The 20,060-nt window shown below is 39.9% G+C and overlaps 1 protein-coding gene across 1 annotated transcript in view; it reads right to left on the bottom strand.

The window, feature by feature from the left end:
• The window catches only part of LOC129845858 (zinc finger protein ZFP2-like), a 29,506-nt gene extending 10,198 nt beyond the window's left edge, over positions 1-19,308 (bottom strand). Inside the window, exon 1 of the mRNA XM_055913784.1 lies at positions 18,638-19,308. Within this exon, the coding sequence (XP_055769759.1) occupies positions 18,638-19,061 (424 nt within the window). The 5' untranslated portion in view covers positions 19,062-19,308. The remainder of the gene's footprint in view (positions 1-18,637) is intronic.
• Between the last annotated feature and the right edge of the window lie 752 nt (positions 19,309-20,060).

Raw genomic sequence — 20,060 nt, 5'->3', positions numbered from 1 at the left:
ACCGTGCAGTATCGAAGAGCCCTCACTGCTACTCGATCATCCTATTTTTCCAACTTAATTGAGGAAAATAAGAACATCAGGAGTTTCACCCAGTTGATATTTGATACAATGTTTAAAAGTTTGTTGTAGACAGGCCATGCGTAGCCAATGTGATTTATAAGACATTTATTTTTATCAGGATATTTTGTACCTGCAGGACACAACGATAAAATGTTTGGGCTTTATGTATGTTATTTTAAAAAACTTAGCAATGGCAATAAAAAATTGTATTTATAATTTTCATTTAAATAGAATGTAGATTAACCACAGAGAATTATGTTGAGATACAAAGACTATTATAAATTAAACTGTTCCAGTAAAATGTGAATATGAAAATCATAACTGGCACCAGATCAGTAGAAATTGTCAGATAAATTAGCACCAAATGGAGAAAGGTTGCCGACTGCTGGTGTAGCCTATTACCAGAAACCATAGGACTATAACATCAAAATTTACAAAGGCCAGCAGCAGCGGGAGGAGTAGGCTAAGGAAACTGAACATAATTCATGCTGGTTATTATTTTAGGCTATTTTAGTTTGAGTCAAAGATAGTTTTGGAATAGTTTCATTTTTCAAACAGGTTTATTATTTTATTTCAGTTTACTAAATAGTTTTCCCTTAATTATTTTTTCTATAAAAAGCATGGAGGTTTCCCCTATCAACCAGTCATAAGTACTGGCGATAAAGCGCCTCGTAACCTAGCTGGGAATGGGACAAATGGAACCCTTCTGTGGTAACAGACAGGGGCGGTTTGTAATCAAATCTAATTCCCAGGAACGGGGTTCATATGAACCACAGAGACTGTGTGTGGGATAATAACATGGCCCTGTCCAACCCTGCTTGTTCCCTCGACTCCGCTACCAACCACCAATCTCCAACAGGACCTTTAACCGGTATCACTAGACACCTCATAGTGAGCTACAGGTAGGAATCAGCAATGAATCCCAATAATGAGACACCTCTGGGGAGGGGACAAATGGAACCCTTCTGTGGTAACAGACAGTTTGGTGGCGGTTTTATGAATTGTTCAGCAGTCTTATGGCTTGGGGGTAGAAGCTGTTGAGGAGGCTTTTGGTTCTAGACTTGGCGCTGCGGTACCACTTGCCGTGCGGTAGCAGAGAGAACAGTCTATAACTTGGGTGACTGGAGTCCCTGACACTTTTGTGGGCTTTCCTCTGACATCGCCTATTATATAGGTCCTGGATGGCAGGAAGCTTGGCCACAGTGATGTACTGGGCTGTTCGCACTACCCTCTGTAGCGCCTTACGGTCAGATGCCGAGCAGTTGCCATACCAGGAGGTGATGCGTCCAGTCAGGATGCTCTCGATGGTGCAGCTGTCTTACCTTTTGAAGATCTGGGGACCCCTGCCAAATATTTTCAGTCTCCTGAGGGGGAAAAGGTTTCGTTGTGCCCTCTTCATGACTGTCTCGGTATATACCCACGTGGGTGATTAAAAGATGAACTGAGGTCCACACTCCAGTCCAGTTGATGGTGGTAATACATCTTAAAGTTGGTTGCCAACCGCCATATAAAGTCCAAAGAAGAAAAAGAAGCGCTTAGGAAGGAAAAATGAATTCGGTTTACCGTTCGGGGCGTCGCGACTGGTTACCTATTTTGATGTGATATGAAAGTATTGTGTGAAATTATTTTGATGTGAAAGTATTTGAAATTATTTTGATGTGATATGAAAGTATTATGTGAAATTATGGAGTAACGGGGACAGCAATCAGCAGTAGAAACAATAACAAAGCGTACTCCCTGCCTGTTTCAGTAAAAAGCTGAGGGATGGGGCTGGAGAAATGCAACCATTCATGATATCAACATTCTAGTTTTAACCATGTTTAGAGGATATACCGTGTTTGTTTATATTTACTGACAAACATTGGAGTAAAAAAAAGCTAATATTTTGGGTTCTGATGGGGTACGACAGTTGAACTAAGCTCATGAGGCATTTATAAGTGAATTCTTCAAGAAACAATGGGTACATATCATTAATGTATAAGTCCCAAAATGGATGTAACAACTGCTGATTGCCCCTTTAAGACTACATATTGGGCTAATCTAATAGGAGATATTGAGGACTACAGTATTTCAGGCATTGTCATTAGATGCATTTGATCAATTGTTAACGTTTTGTTGATGGTCCACTCTTGATGTTCTACACGTTACAGTGTAGCTTCAGCCATTCCTGCAGAACAACATTAAAGTGTAGAACCCCTTTACTGCATATTGGTTCAACGACTGCAGAGACGGTACTTACTGGGGTTAAACGGATCTCCAACCTCCTCTTCTTCCTCCTTCTCCTCTTTCAATGTGACAGTCATCTCCCCCGCCTCCTCTTTCACTCCAAAAACTGCTCTCTCCTCTTTCTCTTCCTCATCTTCTTTTATTGTAACATCCTCCTCCTCTTTCACTCTGAACGCGTCTTCCTCTTCTTTCACTGTAACGTCTTTCTCTTCTTCTTTCACGGTAACAGTCTCTACTTGTTTTTGTATTGTAACATCTTTCTCTTCCTCTTTAACGAGAGCTTCTTTCTCCATCCAGCAGACCTCTTCTTTAGTAGGAGGAGAGTAGCTTAGTGAACTCATGGTCGGAGATGTTAGCTAGCTAGCATTAGCGACTAGCCTAGTTCTAAGCTAATTTAGCAAACCAGCTAGCTGACAAACAACGTAAATATATAATTGAATGGGCCAACAAGTACATACGACAGAAGTGTGTACACAGCGACTAATATACACCAAAACAGTGTAAAGCGGGTGAATGTTGTAGCTGTGTTTGCTAGAAAGCTACGGAGGTGTCTGACTAGCTGTTGTTGTTGAAGGAGCATCCCGTCCACTAGATTATACGTCACACTGGCAGCATCGCCTGAACCTAAAAGACGCACATCGCCATCTGCTGACTGGAGTGGGTAACGCAGTTGAGGAACCAAATGTTAATTTTTCATTTATTTCATAAAAGTTTAATATTATATTAAGTCGTTTAAAGAGAAGCATGTGTTGATTGATTCGTGTTTAATGAGTGAGAGTTTAAAACAAACTTTACACCCACTACATATTTTCATTGAACCATACTTCTGACATGGATCATTTTGACCCCAGAGGCATATCTTTTATCATAGCCAAAATGTGGTTTATTCAATTCTTCCAATTTTGCATGACTTTGTCAAGCAACTTGTTCTTAATAAATCTAAATCATGGATTAGAGTTTCTGTATCAATATGGACTTTTAACAAATTCAAATCCTTTGGAGTAATTTTGACCCAAGCCAACAGCATCTTCGATAAATAGGACATTTATTTAAAATCAAAATCACATTTTATTGGTCACATACACGTGTTTAGCAGATGTTTTTCTGTAGCCGATTGATCTGCTGTGGTGAAGCTGTTATCTGACTATCTGGCTGGTAGGGCGTATTCAAAGAAGGATTGAATGTAGCTGATATAGACTTTCAGCAGTGTCTGACACAAATAAAAAAATAAAAATAAATAGAAATATTATGATGGGATGGCTATTGAACAGAACTTTAAAACCTGGTTTTCTTGTATGTGCCAGTTCATGAAATCACACATTTGACCTTTATGCTCACTGAGTCTGTACATAGTCAAAGCTTTCCTTAAGTTTGGGTCAGTCACAGTGGTCAGGTATTCTGCCCTTTCTACGCCTCTCTCCCTTTTCACTCCCTCTCTCCGCCTCTTTCCATTTTCACTCCCCTCTCTCCGCCTCTCTCCCTTTTCACTCCCCTCTCTCCGCCTCTCTCCCTTTTCACTCCCCTCTCTCCGCCTCTCTCCCTTTTCACTCCCTCACTCCGCCTCTCTCCCTTTTCACTCCCCTCTCTCCGCCTCTCTCCCTTTTCACTCCCCTCTCTCCCTTTTCACTCCCCCTCTCCGCCTCTCTCCCTTTTCACTCCCTCTCCCTCTCTAAGAACTTCCCATTTGAATCAATAAGGATTGCAGTTGTGGGTGACTATCTGGGTGGAGCAGACTGGGAGGCTGGTATTCTGACCTGGGCTGGAGCAGACTGAGAGGCTGGTATTCTGACCTGTGCTGGAGCAGACTGGGAGGCTGGTATTCTGACCTGGGCTGGAGCACACTGTGTTGGAGCAGACTGGGAGGCTGGTTTTCTGACCTGCGCTGTGGCAGACTGAGAGGCTGGTATTCTGACCTGTGCTGGAGCAGACTGGGAGGCTGGTATTCTGACCTGGGCTGGAGCAGACTGGGAGACTGGTATTCTGACCTGGGCTGGAGCAGACTGGGAGGCTGGTATTCTGACCTGTGCTGGAGCAGACTGGGAGACTGGTATTCTGACCTGTGCTGGAGCAGACTGGGAGACTGGTATTTTGACCTGGGCTGGAGCACACTGTGTTGGAGCAGACTGAGAGGCTGGTTGGCTGACCTGGGCTGGAGCAGTGTCCAAAGAAGGGCCAGATGTATACAGAATGGTGTCGTCTGCGTAGAGGTGGATCAGAGAATCACCCGCAGCAAGAGCGACATCATTGATATATACAGAGAAAAGAGTCGGCCCGAGAATTGAACCCGGTGGCACCCCCATAGAGACTGCCAGAGGTCTGGACAACAGGCCCTCCGATTTGACACACTGAACTCTGTCTGAGAAGTAGTTGGTGAAGCAGGCGAGGCAGTCATTTGAGAAGCCAAGGTTGTTGAGTCTGCCGATAAGAATGTGGTGATTGACAGAGTCGAAAGCCTTGCCTTAACCTTTATCACTAGACACCTCATAGTGAGCTACAGGTAGGAATCAGCAATGAATCCCAATAATGAGACACCTCTGGGGAGGGGTGTCAGCAAATTATTATTATTATTTTTTAAATATATACACTGGGGAGAACAAGTATTTGATACACTGCCGATTTTGCAGGTTTTCCTACTTACAAAGCATGTAGAGGTCTGTAATTTTTATCATAGGTACACTTCAAATGTGAGTGACGATATCTAAAACAAAAATCCAGGAAATCACGTTGTATGATTAGGTCATTAATTTGCACACAAATAGAAGTAGGACTAGTCTACCTGACTACACATATAGCAGGGGGACTAGTCTACCTGGTTACACAATTAGAAGTAGGACTCGTCTAACTGGTTACACATATAGAAGTAGGACTAGTCTACCTGACTACACATATAGAAGTAGGACTAATCTACCTGGTTACACATATAGAAGTAGGACTAGTCTACCTGACTACACATATAGAAGTAGGACTAGTCTACCTGATTACACATATAGAAGTAGGACTAGTCTACCTGATTACACATATAGAAGTAGGACTAGTCTACCTGATTACACATATAGAAGTAGGACTAGTCTACCTGGTTACACATATTGAAGTAGGACTAGTCTACCTGGTGACACATATAGAAGTAGGACTAGTCTACCTGGTGACACATATAGAAATAGGACTAGTCTACCCGATAACACATATAGCAGGGGGACTAGTCTACCTGGTTACACAATTAGAAGTAGGACTCGTCTAACTGGTTACACATATAGAAGTAGGACTAGTCTACCTGACTACACATATAGAAGTAGGACTAATCTACCTGGTTACACATATAGAAGTAGGACTAGTCTACCTGACTACACATATAGAAGTAGGACTAGTCTACCTGACTACACATATAGCAGGGGGACTAGTCTACCTGGTTACACAATTAGAAGTAGGACTCGTCTAACTGGTTACACATATAGAAGTAGGACTAGTCTACCTGACTACACATATAGAAGTAGGACTAATCTACCTGGTTACACATATAGAAGTAGGACTAGTCTACCTGACTACACATATAGAAGTAGGACTAGTCTACCTGACTACACATATAGAAGTAGGACTAGTCTACCTGACAACACATATAGAAGTAGGACTAGTCTACCTGACAACACATATAGAAGTAGGACTAGTCTACCTGACAACACATATAGAAGTAGGACTAGTCTACCTGACAACACATATAGAAGTAGGACTAGTCTACCTGACTACACATATAGAAGTAGGACTAGTCTACCTGACTACACATATAGAAGTAGGACTAGTCTACCTGACAACACATATAGAAGTAGGACTAGTCTACCTGACTACACATATAGCAGGGGGACTAGTCTACCTGGTTACACATATAGAAGTAGGACTAGTCTACCTGACAACACATATAGAAGTAGGACTAGTCTTCCTGACTACACATATAGCAGGGGGACTAGTCTACCTGACTACACATATAGAAGTAGGACTAGTCTACCTGGTTACACATATAGAAGTAGGACTAGTCTACCTGGTTACACATATAGAAGTAGGACTAGTCTACCTGGTTACACATATAGAAGTAGGACTAGTCTACCTGGTTACACATATAGAAGTAGGACTAGTCTACCTGGTTACACATATAGAAGTAGGACTAGTCTACCTGGTTACACATATGGAAGTAGGACTAGTCTACCTGGTTACACATATAGAAGTAGGACTAGTCTACCTGGTTACACATATAGAGGTAGGACTAGTCTACCTGGTTACACATATAGAAGTAGGACTAGTCTACCTGGTTACACATATAGAAGTAGGACTAGTCTACCTGACTACACATATAGAGGTAGGACTAGTCTACCTGGTTACACATATAGAAGTAGAACCAGTCTACCCGACAACACATATAGAAGTAGGACTAGTCTACCCGACAACACATATAGAAGTAGGACTAGTCTACCTGGTTACACATATAGAAGTAGAACCAGTCTACCCGACAACACATATAGAAGTAGGACTAGTCTACCTGGATACACATATAGAAGTAGGACTAGTCTACCTGGTTACACATATAGAGGTAGGACTAGTCTACCTGGTTACACATATAGAAGTAGGACTAGTCTACCTGACTACACATATAGCAGGGGGACTAGTCTACCTGGTTACACAATTAGAAGTAGGACTCGTCTAACTGGTTACACATATAGAAGTAGGACTAGTCTACCTGACTACACATATAGAAGTAGGACTAATCTACCTGGTTACACATATAGAAGTAGGACTAGTCTACCTGACTACACATATAGAAGTAGGACTAGTCTACCTGACTACACATATAGAAGTAGGACTAGTCTACCTGACAACACATATAGAAGTAGGACTAGTCTACCTGACAACACATATAGAAGTAGGACTAGTCTACCTGACAACACATATAGAAGTAGGACTAGTCTACCTGACAACACATATAGAAGTAGGACTAGTCTACCTGACTACACATATAGAAGTAGGACTAGTCTACCTGACTACACATATAGAAGTAGGACTAGTCTACCTGACAACACATATAGAAGTAGGACTAGTCTACCTGACTACACATATAGCAGGGGGACTAGTCTACCTGGTTACACATATAGAAGTAGGACTAGTCTACCTGACAACACATATAGAAGTAGGACTAGTCTTCCTGACTACACATATAGCAGGGGGACTAGTCTACCTGACTACACATATAGAAGTAGGACTAGTCTACCTGGTTACACATATAGAAGTAGGACTAGTCTACCTGGTTACACATATAGAAGTAGGACTAGTCTACCTGGTTACACATATAGAAGTAGGACTAGTCTACCTGGTTACACATATAGAAGTAGGACTAGTCTACCTGGTTACACATATAGAAGTAGGACTAGTCTACCTGGTTACACATATGGAAGTAGGACTAGTCTACCTGGTTACACATATAGAAGTAGGACTAGTCTACCTGGTTACACATATAGAGGTAGGACTAGTCTACCTGGTTACACATATAGAAGTAGGACTAGTCTACCTGGTTACACATATAGAAGTAGGACTAGTCTACCTGACTACACATATAGAGGTAGGACTAGTCTACCTGGTTACACATATAGAAGTAGAACCAGTCTACCCGACAACACATATAGAAGTAGGACTAGTCTACCCGACAACACATATAGAAGTAGGACTAGTCTACCTGGTTACACATATAGAAGTAGAACCAGTCTACCCGACAACACATATAGAAGTAGGACTAGTCTACCTGGATACACATATAGAAGTAGGACTAGTCTACCTGGTTACACATATAGAGGTAGGACTAGTCTACCTGGTTACACATATAGAAGTAGGACTAGTCTAAATAACAACACATATAGAAGTAGGACTAGTCTAAATAACAACACATATAGAAGTAGGACTAGTCTACCTGGTTACACATATAGAAGTAGGACTAGTCTACCTGGTTACACACATAGAAGTAGAACTAGTCTACCTGGTTACACATATAGAGGTAGGACTAGTCTAAATAACAACACATATAGAAGTAGGACTAGTCTAAATAACAACACATATAGAAGTAGGACTAGTCTACCTGGTTACACATATAGAAGTAGGACTAGTCTACCTGGTTACACATATAGAAGTAGAACTAGTCTACCCGACAACACATATAGAGGTAGGACTAGTCTACCTGGTTACACATATAGAGGTAGGACTAGTCTACCTGGTTACATATATAGAGGTAGGACTAGTCTACCTGGTTACACATATAGAGGTAGGACTAGTCTACCTGGTTAAACATATAGAAGTAGGACTAGTCTACCTGGTTACACATATAGAAGTAGGACTAGTCTAAATAACAACACATATAGAAGTAGGACTAGTCCAAATAACAACACATATAGAAGTAGGAATAGTCTACCTGGTTACACATATAGAAGTAGGACTAGTCTAAATAACAACACATATAGAAGTAGGACTAGTCTACCTGGTTACACATATAGAAGTAGGACTAGTCTAAATAACAACACATATAGAAGTAGGACTAGTCTACCTGGTTACACATATAGAAGTAGGACTAGTCTACCTGGTTACACATATAGAGGTAGGACTAGTCTACCTGGTTACACATATAGAAGTAGGACTAGTCTACCTGGTTACACATATAGAGGTAGGACTAGTCTACCTGGTTACACATATAGAAGTAGGACTAGTCTACCTGGTTACACATATAGAAGTAGGACTAGTCTACCTGGTTACACATATAGAGGTAGGACTAGTCTACCTGGTTACACATATAGAAGTAGGACTAGTCTACCTGGTTACACATATAGAAGTAGGACTAGTCTACCTGGTCACACATATAGAAGTAGGACTAGTCTAAATAACAACACATATAGAAGTAGGACTAGTCTACCTGGTTACACATATAGAAGTAGGACTAGTCTAAATAACAACACATATAGAAGTAGGACTAGTCTACCTGGTTACACATATAGAAGTAGGACTAGTCTACCTGGTTACACATATAGAAGTAGGACTAGTCTACCTGGTGACACATATAGAAGTAGGACTAGTCTACCTGGTTACACATATAGAAGTAGGACTAATCTACCCGACAACACACATAGAAGTACGACTAGTGTACCTGGTTACACATATAGAAGTAGGACTAGTCTACCTGGTTACACATATAGAAGTAGAACTAGTCTACCCGACAACACATATAGAGGTAGGACTAGTCTACCTGGTTACACATATAGAGGTAGGACTAGTCTACCTGGTTACACATATAGAGGTAGGACTAGTCTACCTGGTTACACATATAGAGGTAGGACTAGTCTACCTGGTTACACATATAGAGGTAGGACTAGTCTACCTGGTTACACATATAGAAGTAGGACTAGTCTACCTGGTTACGCATATAGAAGTAGAACTAGTCTACCTGGTTAAACATATAGAAGTAGGACTAGTCTACCTGGTTACGCATATAGAAGTAGGACTAGTCTAAATAACAACACATATAGAAGTAGGACTAGTCTAAATAACAACACATATAGAAGTAGGACTAGTCTACCTGGTTACACATATAGAAGTAGGACTAGTCTACCTGGTTACACATATAGAAGTAGGACTAGTCTACCTGGTTACACATATAGAAGTAGGACTAGTCTACCTGGTTACACATATAGAGGTAGGACTAGTCTACCTGGTTACACATATAGAAGTAGGACTAGTCTACCTGGTTACACATATAGAGGTAGGACTAGTCTACCTGGTTACACATATAGAAGTAGGACTAGTCTACCTGGTTACACATATAGAAGTAGGACTAGTCTACCTGGTCACACATATAGAAGTAGGACTAGTCTAAATAACAACACATATAGAAGTAGGACTAGTCTACCTGGTTACACATATAGAAGTAGGACTAGTCTAAATAACAACACATATAGAAGTAGGACTAGTCTACCTGGTTACACATATAGAAGTAGGACTAGTCTAAATAACAACACATATAGAAGTAGGACTAGTCTACCTGGTTACACATATAGAAGTAGGACTAGTCTACCTGGTTACACATATAGAGGTAGGACTAGTCTACCTGGTTACACATATAGAAGTAGGACTAGTCTACCTGGTTACACATATAGAGGTAGGACTAGTCTACCTGGTTACACATATAGAAGTAGGACTAGTCTACCTGGTTACACATATAGAAGTAGGACTAGTCTACCTGGTTACACATATAGAGGTAGGACTAGTCTACCTGGTTACACATATAGAAGTAGGACTAGTCTACCTGGTTACACATATAGAAGTAGGACTAGTCTACCTGGTCACACATATAGAAGTAGGACTAGTCTAAATAACAACACATATAGAAGTAGGACTAGTCTACCTGGTTACACATATAGAAGTAGGACTAGTCTAAATAACAACACATATAGAAGTAGGACTAGTCTACCTGGTTACACATATAGAAGTAGGACTAGTCTACCTGGTTACACATATAGAAGTAGGACTAGTCTACCTGGTGACACATATAGAAGTAGGACTAGTCTACCTGGTTACACATATAGAAGTAGGACTAATCTACCCGACAACACACATAGAAGTACGACTAGTGTACCTGGTTACACATATAGAAGTAGGACTAGTGTACCTGGTTACACATATAGAAGTAGGACTAGTCTAAATAACAACACATATAGAAGTAGGACTAGTCTACCTGGTTACACATATAGAAGTAGGACTAGTCTACCTGGTTACACATATAGAAGTAGGACTAGTCTACCTGGTTACACATATAGAAGTAGGACTAGTCTACCTGGTTACACATATAGAAGTAGGACTAGTCTACCTGATTACACATATAGAAGTAGGACTAGTCTACCTGATTACACATATAGAAGTAGGACTAGTCTACCCGACAACACAAATAGAAGTAGAACTAGTCTACCTGGTTACACATATAGAAGTAGGACTAGTCTACCTGACAACGCATATAGAAGTAGGACTAGTCTACCTGGTTACACATATAGAAGTAGGACTAGTCTACCTGATTACACATATAGAAGAAGGACTAGTCTACCCGACAACACAAATAGAAGTAGAACTAGTCTACCTGGTTACACATATAGAAGTAGGACTAGTCTACCTGACAACGCATATAGAAGTAGGACTAGTCTACCTGGTTATACATATAGAAGAACTAGTCTACCTGGTTACACATATAGAAGTAGGACTAGTCTAAATAACAACACATATAGAAGTAGGACTAGTCTACCTGGTTACACATATAGAAGTAGAAAAAGTCTACCTGGTTACACATACAGAGTTAGGACTAGTCTACCTGGTTACACATATAGAGTTAGGACTAGTCTACCTGGTTACACATATAGAAGTAGGACTAGTCTACCTGGTTACACATATAGAAGTAGAACTAGTCTACCTGGTTAAACATACAGAGTTAGGACTAGTCTACCTGGTTACACATATAGAGGTAGGACTAGTCTAAATAACAACTCATATAGAAGTAGGACTAGTCTATCTGGTTACACATATAGAAATAAGACTAGTCTACCTGGTTACACATATAGAAGTAGAACTAGTCTACCTGGTTACACATATAGAGGTAGGACTAGTCTACCTGGTTACACATATAGAGGTAGGACTAGTCTACCTGGTTACACATATAGAAGTAGGACTAGTCTACCTGGTTACACATATAGAAGTAGGACTAGTCTAAATAACAACACATATAGAAGTAGGACTAGTCTACCTGACAACGCATATAGAAGTAGAACTAGTCTAAATAACAACACATAGAGGTAGGACTAGTCTACCTGGTTACACATATAGAAGTAGGACTAGTCTAAATAACAACACAGAGGTAGGACTAGTCTACCTGGTTACACATATAGAAGTAGGACTAGTCTAAATAACAACACATAGAGGTAGGACTAGTCTACCTGGTTACACATATAGAAGGACTAGTCTACCTGGTTACACATATAGAAGTAGAACTAGTCTACCTGGTTATACATATAGAAGAAGGACCAGTCTACCTGGTTATACATATAGAAGGACTAGTCTACCTGGTTACACATATAGAAGTAGGACTAGTCTACCTGGTTATACATATAGAAGAAGGACCAGTCTACCTGGTTATACATATAGAAGGACTAGTCTACCTGGTTATACATATAGAAGGACTAGTCTACCTGGTTACACATATAGTAGGACTAGTCTACCTGGTTACACATATAGAAGTAGGACTAGTCTACCTGGTTACACAAATAGAAGTAGTACTAGTCTACCTGGTTACACATATAGAAGTAGGACTAGTCTACCTGGTTACACACATAGGAGTAGGACTAGTCTAAATAACAACACATATAGAAGTAGGACCAGTCTACCTGGTTACACATATAGAAGTAGGACTAGTCTACCTGGTTACACATATAGAAGTAGGACTAGTCTACCTGGTTACACATATAGAAGTAGGACTAGTCTACCTGGTTACACATATAGCAGGAGGACTAGTCTACCTGGTTACACATATAGAAGTAGGACTAGTCTACCTGACAACACATATAGAAGTAGGACTAGTCTACCTGGTTACACATATAGAAGTAGGACTAGTCTACCTGGTTACACATATAGAAGTAGGACTAGTCTATCTGGTTACACATATAGAAGTAGGCCCAGTCTACCTGGTTACACATATAGAAGTAGAACTAGTCTAAATAACAACACATATAGAAGTAGGACTAGTCTACCTGGTTACACATATAGAAGTAGAACTAGTCTACCTGGTTACACATACAGAGTTAGGACTAGTCTACCTGGTTACACATATAGAAGTAGGACTAGTCTAAATAACAACACATATAGAAGTAGGACTAGTCTACCTGGTTACACATACAGAGTTAGGACTAGTCTACCTGGTTACACATATAGAGGTAGGACTAGTCTAAATAACAACTCATTTAGAAGTAGGACTAGTCTACCTGGTTACACATATAGAAATAAGACTAGTCTACCTGGTTACACATATAGAAGTAGGACTAGTCTACCTGGTTACACATATAGAGGTAGGACTAGTCTACCTGGTTACACATATAGAGTTAGGACTAGTCTACCTGGTTACACATACAGAGTTAGGACTAGTCTACCTGGTTACACATATAGAGGTAGGACTAGTCTAAATAACAACTCATATAGAAGTAGGACTAGTCTACCTGGTTACACATATAGAAATAAGACTAGTCTACCTGGTTACACATATAGAAGTAGAACTAGTCTACCTGGTTACACATATAGAAGTAGAACTAGTCTACCTGGTTACACATATAGAGGTAGGACTAGTCTACCTGGTTACACATATAGAAGTAGGACTAGTCTAAATAACAACACATATAGAAGTAGGACTAGTCTACCTGGTTACACATTAAGAAGTAGGACTAGTCTACCTGGTTACACATATAGAAGTAGGACTAGTCTACCTGGTTACACATTAAGAAGTAGGACAAGTCTACCCGACAACACATAGAGAAGTAGGACTAGTCTACCTGACAACACATATAGAAGTAGGACTAGTCTACCTGGTTACACATTAAGAAGTAGGACTAGTCTACCTGGTTACACATATAGAAGTAGGACTAGTCTACCTGGTTACACATATAGAGGTAGAACTAGTCTACCCGGTCACACATATAGTAGTAGAACTAGTCTACCCGGTTACACATATAGAAGTAGAACTAGTCTACCCGATTACACATATAGCAGGAGGACTAGTCTACCCGAATACACATATAGCAGGAGGACTAGTCTACCCGACAACACATATAGAAGTAGGACTAGTCTACCTGGTGACACATATAGAAGTAGGACTAGTCTACCCGGTGACACATATAGAAGTAGGACTAGTCTACCTGGTGACACATATATAAGTAGACCAAGTCTACCTGGTGACACATATAGAAGTAGGACTAGTCTACCCGATGACACATATAGAAGTAGGACTAGTCTATCTGATTACACATATAGAAGTAGGACTAGTCTACCCGACAACACATATAGAAGGAGGACTAGGCTACCTGGTTACACATATAGAAGTAGGACTAGTCTACCTGGTTACACATATAGAAATAAGACTAGTCTACCTGGTTACACATATAGAAGTAGAACTAGTCTACCTGGTTACACATATAGAGGTAGGACTAGTCTACCTGGTTACACATATAGAAGTAGGACTAGTCTACCTGGTTACACATATAGAAGTAGGACTAGTCTACCTGGTTACACATATAGAAGTAGGACTAGTCTAAATAACAACACATATAGAAGTAGGACTAGTCTACCTGACAACGCATATAGAAGTAGAACTAGTCTAAATAACAACACATAGAGGTAGGACTAGTCTACCTGGTTACACATATAGAAGTAGGACTAGTCTAAATAACAACACATAGAGGTAGGACTAGTCTACCTGGTTACACATATAGAAGTAGGACTAGTCTAAATAACAACACATAGAGGTAGGACTAGTCTACCTGGTTACACATATAGAAGTAGAACTAGTCTACCTGGTTATACATATAGAAGAAGGACCAGTCTACCTGGTTATACATATAGAAGGACTAGTCTACCTGGTTACACATATAGAAGTAGGACTAGTCTACCTGGTTATACATATAGAAGAAGGACCAGTCTACCTGGTTATACATATAGAAGGACTAGTCTACCAGGTTATACATATAGAAGGACTAGTCTACCTGGTTAGACATATAGTAGGACTAGTCTACCTGGTTACACATATAGAAGTAGGACTAGTCTACCTGGTTACACAAATAGAAGTAGTACTAGTCTACCTGGTTGCACATATAGAAGTAGGACTAGTCTACCTGGTTACACACATAGAAGTAGGACTAGTCTAAATAACAACACATATAGAAGTAGGACCAGTCTACCTGGTTACACATATAGAAGTAGGACTAGTCTACCTGGTTACACATATAGAAGTAGGACTAGTCTACCTGGTTACACATATAGAAGTAGGACTAGTCTACCTGGTTACACATATAGAAGTAGGCCCAGTCTACCTGGTTACACATATAGAAGTAGGACTAGTCTAAATAACAACATATATAGAAGTAGGACTAGTCTACCTGGTTACACATATAGAAGTAGAACTAGTCTACCTGGTTACACATACAGAGTTAGGACTAGTCTACCTGGTTACACATATAGAGGTAGGACTAGTCTAAATAACAACTCATATAGAAGTAGGACTAGTCTACCTGGTTACACATATAGAAATAAGACTAGTCTACCTGGTTACACATATAGAAGTAGAACTAGTCTACCTGGTTACACATATAGAGGTAGGACTAGTCTACCTGGTTACACATATAGAAGTAGGACTAGTCTAAATAACAACACATAGAGAAGTAGGACTAGTCTACCTGGTTACACATAGAGAAGTAGGACTAGTCTACCTGGTTACACATTAAGAAGTAGGACTAGTCTACCTGGTTACACATATAGAAGTAGGACTAGTCTACCTGGTTACACATATAGAGGTAGAACTAGTCTACCCGGTCACACATATAGTAGTAGAACTAGTCTACCCGGTTACACATATAGAAGTAGAACTAGTCTACCCGATTACACATATAGCAGGAGGACTAGTCTACCCGAATACACATATAGCAGGAGGACTAGTCTACCCGACAACACATATAGAAGTAGGACTAGTCTACCTGGTGACACATATAGAAGTAGGACTAGTCTACCCGGTGACACATATAGAAGTAGGACTAGTCTACCTGGTGACACATATATAAGTAGACCAAGTCTACCTGGTGACACATATAGAAGTAGGACTAGTCTACCCGGTGACACATATAGAAGTAGGACTAGTCTATCTGATTACACATATAGAAGTAGGACTAGTCTACCCGACAACACATATAGAAGGAGGACTAGTCTACCTGGTTACACATATAGAAGTAGGACTAGTCTACCTAGTTACACATATAGATGTAAAACTAGTCTACCTGGTTACACATATAGAAGTAGGACTAGTCTACCTGGTTACACATATAGATGTAAATCTAGTCTACCTGGTTACACATATAGATGTAAAACTAGTCTACCTGGTTACACATATAGAAGTAGGACTAGTCTACCTGGTCACACATATAGAAGTAAAACTAGTCTACCTGGTTACACATATAGTAGTAGGACTTGTCTACCTGGCCTGCACACAAATGAAGGCCTATAAATGTGCCCATATGGGGATGTCTGATAGTATTTCTGATTGTCTTAATGCACCACCACTGAGTTGTGGAGCGTCTCAAAGCACATTTTCCCCCCCACCTCAAACAGCAAGTAAACAAAGTCTAATCAAAGTCAATTGCAAATGAGAATAACTCCTCAAAGTATTTGTAAAATATTTCCAGCTCTCGCCCTTTCGATAACCACTCAGCACAAAAGGGAAAAACGTAATGCTCTGATCCAGTGGAAATGTCATAAAATACCTGATTACTTCTTATCCCTTTCACAAATTGCCTACAGCTGTGTCGGTCGAGAACTCACAGGCACGGGAAACTGAGGGCCCAGAATATTTTATACAATGTTTCAAGTTTGTTTTAGACAGGCCATGCGATTTATAGGACATTTATTTGCAATGTTTTTATTTGTTGGCTTTATGTAGGCTATTTTTTACATAGTTGGCAATGGCAATAAAAGTTACTTTTAGATTTGTATAACTTTCATTTACATAGAATGTAGATTAATCACAGACAATGATTTTGAGATACTATTATAAATTAAATGAAACTGTTCCAGTAAAATGAACATATGAAAATCATAACTGGCACCAGATCAGTAGAAATGGTAAGATACATTTGCACTCCAAATGTAGGTTGCCGACTGCTTGTGTAGCCGATTACCAGCAACGTCAGAATGTATGAAGGACAGCAAGAGGAGGTGGTTCAGGAAGAGTTTCTTCTCTTCTGGTTGGGCTGCATTGATGTAATGGCATGAAAATAAATTCTGAATATTATACAATGACTTATCAACAGCTCTAACAATTTGACCCCCACAGATTTCCTGTGGGGGTCAAATTGGTAATTCTAGAATATATATATTCTAATTCTACGTTGGTAATTCTAGAATATACTATATAGCCTAGAAACCTGGTTAAACTATCATTATGACATCGTGGATGAATTCTAGAATATACTATATATCCTAGAAACCTGGTTAAACTATCATTATGACATCATGGATGAATTCTGGAATATACTATATATCCTAGAAACCTGGTTAAACTATCATTATGACATCATGGATGACTTCTAGAATATACTATATATCCTAGAAACCTGGTTAAACTATAATTTTGACCTCATGGATGGCCAGTCCTTGTACTCATAGTGTAGTGAATTCGTGGGGAAGCCCTGAGCTGACCTGAAACCTGGGTCCAGTGACCGTCAAGCCAACACCTTATAACTGTTACGCCAAGATGTCTGAACTTCTTGACGAGGTCGCTAGGTGTTGGGTTACTGTTGATACAATAGCTTTCTCTATGAATTTGAGAGTGGTTACATTTCTCCAGCCCCCATCCCTCAGCTGTTTACCAAACCAAGTCTCTTGGCAGCCATTTTGTTGCTGTTTAAATACTAGGTTGTCCCTTTAAAAAAAACACAACAATCAACCAATCTGAAGTTGAAACAATAACAAAGCAGTCATTCCACAACTGTTTTGCTAATTACATTTACATTTTACATTTATGTCATTTAGCAGACCAGAGCGACTTACACATTGGAAAGTTCATACATATTCATCCTGGTCCCCCCGTGGGAATTGAACCCTGGTCCCCCCATGGGAAATGAACCCACAACCCTGGCGTTGCAAGCGCCATGCTCTACCAATTGAGCCAAGTAAGGCTAATAAGATAAGGCTAATAAGATGATGATGGGCCTGGAGACATTTAACTACTCTCAAATTCATAGACAGACCTATGGATGCAAGGACTGACCATCCATGATATCAACACTATAGTTTTAACCATGTTGAGGCTGTTGATTTACATTGTTTCTAAACATTGGAGTAAAAAAGCTTATTTGGGGTTCTGATGGGGTACAACAGTTTAACTAAGCTCATTAGGCATTTGTTATATTCTCCAAGAAGCAATGGCTATAAATAAATAATTTAAAAGTCAAAATATGGATGTAGCAATTGCAGATTTCCCTTTTAACACCAAACATCCGTTCAACAACTGCAGAGTTTGTAACTCTGTTTTTAAGACAGTACTTACCAGTGGTAATCACGGCCCGGTTTCTCAAAACCATCTTATGGCTAAGTTCATCTTTAGAACCACTGGATGCCTTAAATTGCGTTTGGGAAATCGGGCCCAGATATCCAGTTTCTTCCTCCTCTTCTTCCGATGAGACCGTAAACTCCCCATCCTCCGCTTTCACTTCAAAAACTGAATCCTCCTCATCTTTTACTGTAACACCCTCCTCCTCTTTCACTCTGAACGCCTCTTCTTTCACTGTAACGTCTTCCTCTTCTTTCACTGAAACGTCTTTCTCTTCTTCTTTCCCTGTAACAGCCTCACCCCCTACTTGTTTTTGTATTGTAACATCCTTCTCTTCCTCCTCCTCTTTGATGAGAGCTTCTTTCTCCGTCCAGCAGACCGTCTCTTCTTCAGCAGGAAGAGAGTAATTTAGTGAACTCATGGTCGGAGATGTTAGCTAGCTAGGCTAATGCTAACTTAACCAGCCCGCCAGCTGAATAATAACAACAGCACCGTAAATATGAAATGAAATAGGATAACTAACTAACTAGACGACAGACGAGGGTTTCAAATACAGTGTCTAATATACACTAAAGCGTCTAAAGAGCTTTATGGGTTCGGCTATTTTGTCTAGCAAGCTACCGAGGTGGCTGACTAGTTGTTACTGCTGTTGAAAGAAACGTTCCGTCCACTAGATTATACGTCACACTAACAGCATTGCGTTCCGTCCACTAGAATATACGTCACACTAACAGCATTGCCTTAAAATTGCACACCGCCATCTTTTTGACTGGAGTGGGTAACGCTCAGTCTGAACCTCTGACTGCGATGGAGATGTGCGACTTTAAGACAATGACGCTAGTGTGACGTAAAATATATATTATAATGTTCAGACAAAAAGTTAGTGTAGGAAGCATGAGTTTTTACTCACCAGTGTAACAATACAGTGTGGTTAAAGACTTAGTAACTTAGTTGTGTTCACGATCTGGTTCCCTATACGCACAACCAGTTATGTTTTTGAATGATCACATATGTATTAATTTATTTCGGGATTCTGGGTAATCCACAGCAGATTTATGGAGAATTGCAGTGGGTGAGTTCAAAATTGAATAGTCCCGGGATAGAAATATATAAAGTTGACATTACATCATAAAAAACACCTTTTAAATCATACATTAGCAATTTATGTTTTACTAACTACTGTTGTTGGTTTGGCGTCAAATAAGCCTCTCTTTATATGTTATTTGCCGAATCTCAGTTTTCCATGTGGGTTTTATGCTAAAGTTCCCTCTTTCAGGTTGGTATCTGACTGGAAAATGCATCTTCTTTAGGAGTGATATTTTTACCCTGTCGACTACTGATCGTTCATCCACACTGTGTGTCTCATCAATGCAGGTCATTTATGACAAATGTATAAAGTATATGTTTTATAAACTCATGA

This window comes from Salvelinus fontinalis, unplaced genomic scaffold (genome assembly GCF_029448725.1).
Source record: "Salvelinus fontinalis isolate EN_2023a unplaced genomic scaffold, ASM2944872v1 scaffold_0393, whole genome shotgun sequence".
Classification (NCBI taxonomy): Eukaryota; Metazoa; Chordata; class Actinopteri; order Salmoniformes; family Salmonidae; genus Salvelinus; species Salvelinus fontinalis.
This window is presented reverse-complemented; position numbering and strand designations above follow the sequence as displayed.